The sequence below is a fragment of the Anopheles bellator genome, chromosome 1 (genome assembly GCF_943735745.2).
Source record: "Anopheles bellator chromosome 1, idAnoBellAS_SP24_06.2, whole genome shotgun sequence".
NCBI classification, from domain to species: Eukaryota; Metazoa; Arthropoda; class Insecta; order Diptera; family Culicidae; genus Anopheles; species Anopheles bellator.
Genome location: NC_071285.1, coordinates 894,145 through 902,051, shown reverse-complemented (window position 1 = coordinate 902,051; position 7,907 = coordinate 894,145). Strand labels below are relative to the sequence as shown.

Sequence of the window (7,907 nt, the reverse complement as noted above, 5' to 3'; positions counted from 1 at the left end):
TTTAGAATCTGCACGCTGGAGTTGATATTTTATGCATCCCAATTTCATTCGCTCATGGCGCGCTGGCCGCTAAGAGCTTTTCGCGTTTTCATTTCGCCTCGTGTTGGGCAAATAATTTCCATCCCTTTCTCCGATAATGCGCCGTAAGCAATTAAAACAAGTCCAGCGCCGGGCGTGGGAAATAAAAACGGAAAACCCGCTTCCGAAAATGGGATATTTGGCAGATTCCCAAGACGTTTGCTGGACACGCTGGCCATCGCCAAAGCGCTTCTCGTTACCGAGAGCAGGACGAGGGAATGGACAAAGTACAAAATAACGATAATAACACTTACGGCCAAACATTGCACCAGAGGAAGGCTTTCTGTTTCGGTTGCAGTGAGTGCAACCAAATACGCTACGGAAACCCCTTAAGTCAGCCCACTTTTTCGGTGCCAAATCGTGGGGTCTTTCAATTAATTTCAGTGTCACGCATTAGAAACAAACTTGCTGCAATTTTTTTTAATAATTATAACTGTTTTTCCTTTATTGAATGGGATAATAAAGTATCTACAAATAGAATAATAATATGATACGCATAATAATTACGATAAAAGATAATGATAATGATAGTAATGTTCTCCTAGCGCGTTGTTTTTTCTCCCTCAATCGTCTCAGGATCGCTTCAGCTGCCCAGCGCAGGTTGTGTTTTAAAAAGCAACATAAAACCAAATAAAAACTACGCTTCGCCTGGTGCGCCACCGGCGCAGCATCGCTCGGGCAAGAAATTTACAGCCTTGACGGGGTGGCGTTAGGTTATGATCACTTCGGGAGTTACTCGAGCGTGCCGGCGACGCTCTTCGCTAAATCTCGCGCCACGTTCCAGCCATTTCTCGGTGCTTCCTTTTTTATTCGTTTGCTTAATCCAATTTACATGTTTTAAAAGAAGTTAACATTACCGATACCGGTTCACCGGCAGCAGCTGGGGCTGCCGATCGCCGAGACTCTGCTTCGATCTGGATCTGAAGGAACCGTGCGTTATGGGTTAGTTTGCTTACGTTTAGTTGGGAGGGGGGCCGCCTTGATGTTACTACAAACGATCGGAGACTTGTCTACCTTACCAGTGGACGTGTTCGATTGTTGCTGCTGCTGTTTAATCGGATCCGGATCCGATGCTTGCCACGTAGAGCGTTCGTGCCCAAAATGATGCCCAAACAACAAAACATTAAATGCATTTGTGAGCAAGCAAATCCAGGCGGTGGCGTGGCGTGGCGTGGCCGTTAAAAGGAAAGTTTCAAACCATTGTTTCGCCACTGAATCTGTACAGTCCGTTCCCGCCGTCCAGGCGGGGGGGACGGAAGTGCGAAGGGGGTACGATCGATAATAAAAGAAAAACGGATCAACATAACAAAACGTTCGCGAAAGTTTACGAATAAAATAAAGGTAAATATGATCGCGCTCGCGTGTCAATATAGAGACCGTCTAACATCGGGTCCCCCCGGGGCCGTGGTCGTATCCGCCGGTTGGGGGGCCTTCGTTTCTACTTCAGCGTAAGCCGCACACTCCCGTTCGGCAGCTTCTTCATCATGTTCCACACCTGTATCCGCGTCATCTTCGCGATCGAAACGTCGTTAATGGCAACAATCTCTTCACCGGCACGCAGCACGCCTGACTTTTCCGCGGCACCACCTTTAAGGGACAGAAACGGTCGTTAGAGAAGCGCACGATCGACTGGCAGAGGGCAGAGTGGACTTACCCATGAAGATTTTCTTGATCACCAGCGGCTTGTTGCCGGCCGGCGAGTCGAAGCCGCCTTCGATCGAAAACCCGAGACCGGCCCCGTCCTTCAGCACGTCCACGATGCGACCGGAACCGGCCGGAAGTTCGCCCGCCATCGGGGCCACGGTGCGCGTGAGCGAGTGGGACGGAGAATGTCCGCCGTCCGTCGACAGCAGTCCGTCCTCTGACCCCGTCGTCGTCCCGTCGAACACGCTCTCGGCTGCGAAAAAGAAAGTTGGTGACGGGTTAATTTTCACACTCTATCTCTCTCCCTTTCTCTCTCTCTCTCTCGCTCTCACCTTCGTTGGACGCCACATCGAGGTGGTCAAGATCGAGCGAGCGGGACGCCTTGTGCTGGATCTTCAGGTTCAGTTCCGTGTTGCCGAGTTCGCTCTTCTCCGCCAGCGAGCTGAGCGAACCCATCGACGGCCGCTTCAGCGATTTGGCGATGGCGTCCGTCACGACGAGCGATTTCGAGCGGGTGATGACCATCAACACTTCGGGCCGCGGCGTCTGAAACGAAGGGGGGCGCGTTGGGTGAAACATTTCGCACTGGGGGCAGCCGGGACACGAACCGATCGGGCTGCGTCTTACCTTAAGTACACTGAGCGACTCGCGGTGCGTCAGGCCGCGCATGCTGAGCCCGTTGATCGACAGGATCCGATCGCCCTTCCGCAGCCGGCCGTCCTTCTCCGCCGGTGAGTTGGTGAGAATTTTGTGGATCTGCGGCGAAAAGAAAACGTTCAGTCAGTCACCGGGGAGGGGTTTGAAACATTTCACGGGGAATATTTCACTCGCGGGGCTCACCGTGATCTCTTTCGCTTCGTAGTCGGAACCGCCGGCCAGCGTGATGCCGATGCTGCTCTCGGGGGTTTCGCGCTGCAGCACCACAACGAACGCGTCGGGTGTGGCCAGCGGCGGGTCCGCTTCCTCGATTATGAGCTGCAGGTCCTGGGGCGTCATCAGACTGTGGCTGCTGCCGAGCGACGAGTAGCTCCCGTAGTCGGACGGCGTGCTTTGCAGGGTTTGCGACGAGCCGGAACAGTTCTGGGCACCCGTCTGCAGTGAGGACACACCCGACGAGGAGGACGCGAGCGAGTCCCAGGACGAGAACCGATCGTGCCCGCTGGCGTTCTGACTTTTTGGCGTGACCCCGTTGGTGGCCGTCGTCGCGGCGGTGGCGACGGCGACGATAGCAACCGGTGGCTGGACCTGGGGCTCCTTCGCCGGCGTCGACTGCTTGACCGGCGCCGGGATGACCGTACTGTTGGCCGACTTCGATTCGAACGATTTGCGGATCTCGGCCAGGTTCAGCTTCTTCGTTTCCACCGACGACCGGAGCTCACGCTTGACGGGGACCGGATCCGGGCGGGGTGCAGCAACTGTGGCGCCGAACCGTGGCACGTTCGGCACCTTCGCTTCCGCTTCCTTGTTGTGGGTTGTCCGGGCCGCTTCATGGCGCACCCACTTGGCGAGGTCGGACATCGGTGCATCGCCCGTGACCGATTGCGAGCGAGAGGACTTCTTCTCCGGGACCGGAACGGGGATCGGGGCCACCGCCAGCGGTTTCTCCTTCTTCGGCGGCAGGACCAGCTCCTCGATGGCCTCCGGCGTGGTGTCGTCCAGGTCGGACACCACCTCGACGTACGACGCCACCTTGATCACCTTGTCGACGAGACTGTTGGCGGTCGGGGCGTCCACCACCTTGTAGTGGGTCAGTTCCTTCGCAGGAGGCGAATCTCCAGCTCCCGACTTCCCGTTCAGTGTTCCCGCCACCGCCCCGCCTCGGGTCTTAGACTTGGAGACCTTGCGGCGTTCCTCCTCCTCGTACCCGTCCGTGCTGTCCCCATCCTCGTACCGGCCCTTCGCCTTCAGGTCCGTCTCGCCTCCCTGGCCTCCGGGCCCAATCTTCAGCAGTTCACCGCCGCGTCCGCTGCGGCACTTGGCCGACGCCAGCACGTTCTTGCGGTTCATCGTGGCCTCCGACGTGGAGGAGGACGACTTCGACAGCTTCCGGCTCAGGTCGACGGTGGGCGGCGTGCTGCCGACCGAGCTGCAGCTGGCCTGCGATCCGGCCGAGCTCGTCGTGAGCGTCGAAGAGTTGGAACTCGTGATCGAAGTGTTCGTCTCCGAGCTGAGGGTACGCGTCAGGGCGTACTTCTCGACCGGGGGCGCCGGTGCCACCGGGGACACCGGTGGCGAAGAGACCCGCGAGCTCAGCACCGAGTCACTATCGTCGCCTTCGTCGCCACTCTCGTCCTCCGTGCTGCGCAGACAGTCCATCGAGCCACCCTTCGGCGGTGGATACACCAGCGAAGTGCGAGGCGGTTTGGCCGGTGGCATCGGGGGCAGCGGCTTCCGGAAGCTACTGACCGGCGCGGACTCTGATTCCTCCGACTCGGAATGCTTGCTGTCGGCCGGCACCAGCGAGTTCGAGCGCGGCTTGTACGGCATGGGTCCCAGCATCAAGTCCGCGGTCTTGGCCAGCGAGTTCAGACTGGACTTGGAGGGCGTCGGCAGGGTGCTGGTCCGGCGGCCGTAGGACAGTGGCGACGGTAGCGCCGGTGCACTCTCCTTGGGCAGGACGACGGCCGACGAGAGGATGATCTCCGAGTCCTTGCTCTTGATGATCGGCAGCCCGAGGATGCGCGAGTCGGCCAGCACCTCCGCCTCGGGCACCTTCTCCGGGATGACCAGGCCCCGGAGCTTCGACATCGACTTCTTGCGCTGCTCCAGCAGACTGGAGATGGACGACTTCCAGCGCTCGTCGCCCGTCCCAGGGCTGCCGACCGACGAGCCGTTCGAGTACCCCGCCGAGAAGCTGATGGTCCGGGCAAGGACCTTGCCCACGTCCGCCGCGTCCGTCGCCTTTTCGAATCCGAACTTCTTCGGCTGCTGATGCGGGTTGAGGTTCTCCACGCTGTACGCCTTCCCCAGCACGACGGGCTTCGAGGTCTCGAGGCTGAACTTTGGCGAGGGCTCCGTCGCCAGCATCCGCTGGCTGCCGCCGTGCAGGCCGACGGCGGCGGCCTTGTCCACCTCGTCCAGGTTCTCCACGCTGTGCGCCTTCTTCCGGAGCGTTGCGTACGTCTCGATCGCCTCCACGACCGCCGACCGCTTCGGGCCAGCGCCGCCGCCGCCAAGCAGGTTCTCCGAGCTTTTGGTGAAATCTTTGCTAAACTTCCGGCCACCGCCCAGCGGGGTCGGCGCTGGTAGGAGGGGCGCTTCGCCACCGTCGGCCGCCGCCGCCGACGAGAACATGGCGATCTTGTCCCGGACGCTCCGCTCCGACTTCTCGTCCTTGCGCCAGTTCGAGCCGAGCAGCGACACCCGGCCACCCCCGGGTGGTGGTGGGGGTTTGGTGTGAGGGTGCTCGGGGACATCGACCGAGCGGCGACGGAACTGCGCCCCGTCTCCCACGGTGCTGGCCTGGAGCGCTTGGTAGTCCTTGCGGCTGAGCATCGATTCGGCGATCGAAGAGCTGCGCGTCGGGAAGGGAGGCGGTTTGCGGTAGCTGTCCTGTGGCCCCGCCGGGTGCTCCAGGGTTCCATTGACCTTCGGCGGTGACGGCAGTACCGCCTTCCGGGGCACCATCGGTGGGTGACTTTTCGGTAGATCGGGCAAATCGTCGTTGAAACTGGTCGGGAAAGAGAGAGAGAAAAAGAAAGATCATTAGAATCAATCATAAGAAACAATAAGATTCCAACATTAGAAGAAGAGCCTAAGTACTTATCAACACACGTGCCAAATAATTAAAAGGCCTTTCAATAGAAAAGTATCAAAAGAAGTAATCAAATACCAATCAAAAAGGTACCAATTAAAAGTAGCGAACATTAAAAGATTTCAAACAATTTCGAAGAGGCAAAACAAAACAACTAACAAATGATAAGAAACAAATGTAAAAAGTGTAGACAGGCAGAAAAACGTGAATAGAATCGATTGAGTCGATCGCAAAGAAGTAGATAATAATATAAAAACATGGCAATTGTTGAACTAAAAAGGCTACAAGAGTTCAAAAATGAGTAAACTCGCTTGCAGCACCTCATAAATCGTCCGTTGGCTTCGAAGCACTGGCCCTGCGCTTTCGGTGCTTTAATTTTGTAATAAATCTGGGACGACCACACAAAGGTCCTGGCACTCGCATGGAGTCCTGTTCCCCCCCCCTTGAGCTGGCTATTAAGTCCAGACTTCCGGTGCGGCCACTCACCTGGAATGTTTGTCGTTCGATTTGGCCGGTGCTGCGCCCGCCGTCATGCCACCGCCGTTCATGATGGTCATCGCGGCTCCGGACGGTGGCGGCGGCGGCGGCGGAGTGACGGGAGCCCCCCCGGAGGAGTTGATAGCGGAAGGTTCGCTGAAGTTCGGCGGGAACTCATGCCCATCCGGTGGTAGTCGTGAGAATGCCGGTGGCGCTACTTTGCCACCAATCGCTACTGAAGCTGCTGCTGCTGCCGTCGCCGTGGCTGCTGTGGGGGGCGGTGCGGGGGACACGGTGGCGGGGACGAGCTGATGCACGGTGCTGGCAATGGCGGTCACTGTGGTGGTCGTCGTCACTACATTATTCATCGAGTCCATGCTCTTGCCGCGGCCACTGGCCACCGACGCACCGTGGCCGTCGCCGTCGTCGTCGTCGTTTTGGGTGAGCTTTTGCGGCGGTCCTACGATGGCGCTGGGGCTCTGATTTTCGCTCCGATTGTCGCTCGTTCCTGTGGCTGGGGCTGCTACGCCAACAACGCCACCGACCACGGGGGCAACGGTTTCTGGGGGGGAGAAAAATATTTGAAATGATGAGAAAATGATTAAAAACGAAGCATTTGCTAAATTGCGGTTCGCAGCCGACCGGAAGGAAGCCACCGACCGACCGGTGCCGGCCACGGATGCACGCTTCCGGATGCGGCGTGTTTAGAAGTTCTAGTTCTGGGCGAGTTGCAATTCCAACCACGAACAAACAGCAACATAATGTGAAAAGGTTTCAAAAGAACGAAACATTAAATTTTGAGCACCAGGCTGTTCAAAATGTTGTAAGGTTGGATAGGAAAAACATTTTTTAATTGTTTAAAATACACTTTATTATTCGGTACGGTCTCCCTGGACATCAATCCACTTGTTCCAACGAGACTCCAATTTATGAATTCCATCCTTGAAGTAGGAATCTGGAAGGGCTTTAAAATACGCTTCTACAACTTCATTATGACCTCATCATTTGATGAAAAACGCTTTCTTCATATGAATTTCTTTGGGTCTGGAAATACATAAATGGAAGTCGCTGGAACAGTTGCAACAATTCATACTTTAATTCGTCGATTATTACTTCACGATTTTCTTCTTCGGTTGGCCTAAAAGGTCTTAATAATATTCAGAATTTATTGTTTTACCCGTTTGTAAATAATCCACAAACAAAGTTCTATTCGTAAACGATCTTTCTCCAAGTAAACGATCTTTCTAATATACCTCGCTAATTGAAGGCGAAGAGTCCTTATACACTTTCAACATTCGTTCACAAATTTCCTTGGCTTTCAAACTACACGACACTTGATGGAAAAACGTTGCAAAAATACTGTGACTGCACAACCTTTTGAACACCCTAGTAAGTACAGCGGACACAGTCTCCGTCTTTGCTCCTAAAACGCCGGAAACAATCACAAAAGATGATCGACGCAGCTGGCCAATTCTAATGATGATTGTAAACAAGCATCAGCGAGAGCATAAAATCGGTCGACCGATTCCGAGGCACGCAAATAAACAAACTCAAAGCAACCCATCCGCATAGACCGCAACATAAAGCAGTTCGCGCTCGGTCGCTAACCGATCGGCAGGGGCCGATTTTCCCAGAATCCCCATCGTCCCCGAGTGTCGTTCCTTCCGCAACACTGAGCATCCGAGATCGCAGGAACGTGCCCGTAAATTGTTCGCCTCGCGCCTCTAATCACCCATATCGGAGCGAATCGGCAGCAAACTGATTCCCAAGGCGCGGAACGCGGAACGACGACGACACCCGGACGACCGGACGACAAACAAAACAATAAAAATTGTTTAGCGCGACCTTTGCCATCTCGCCGAGTCGGGTGGATTGCCTATAGACCTTCCCACCAAAGAAGGAAGTTACAGGGTGACACCCCAGCGCGAGAGAGAGAACGAGTTCAGCAATAGCT

At 55.7% G+C, this 7,907-nt stretch overlaps 1 protein-coding gene across 1 annotated transcript; it reads right to left on the bottom strand.

Annotated features, from left to right (window-relative positions):
• Positions 1–747: 747 nt before the first annotated feature.
• LOC131206323 (treacle protein) lies at positions 748–6,330 on the bottom strand. The gene is made up of 6 exons (XM_058198841.1): positions 5,963–6,330; positions 2,563–5,392; positions 2,350–2,478; positions 2,055–2,268; positions 1,733–1,975; positions 748–1,665 (listed from the first exon to the last, which is right to left on the bottom strand). The coding sequence occupies exons 1-6, from the start codon at positions 6,328–6,330 to the stop codon at positions 1,517–1,519; spliced, it is 3,933 nt and encodes a 1,310-aa protein (XP_058054824.1). The 3' UTR covers positions 748–1,516.
• Between the last annotated feature and the right edge of the window lie 1,577 nt (positions 6,331–7,907).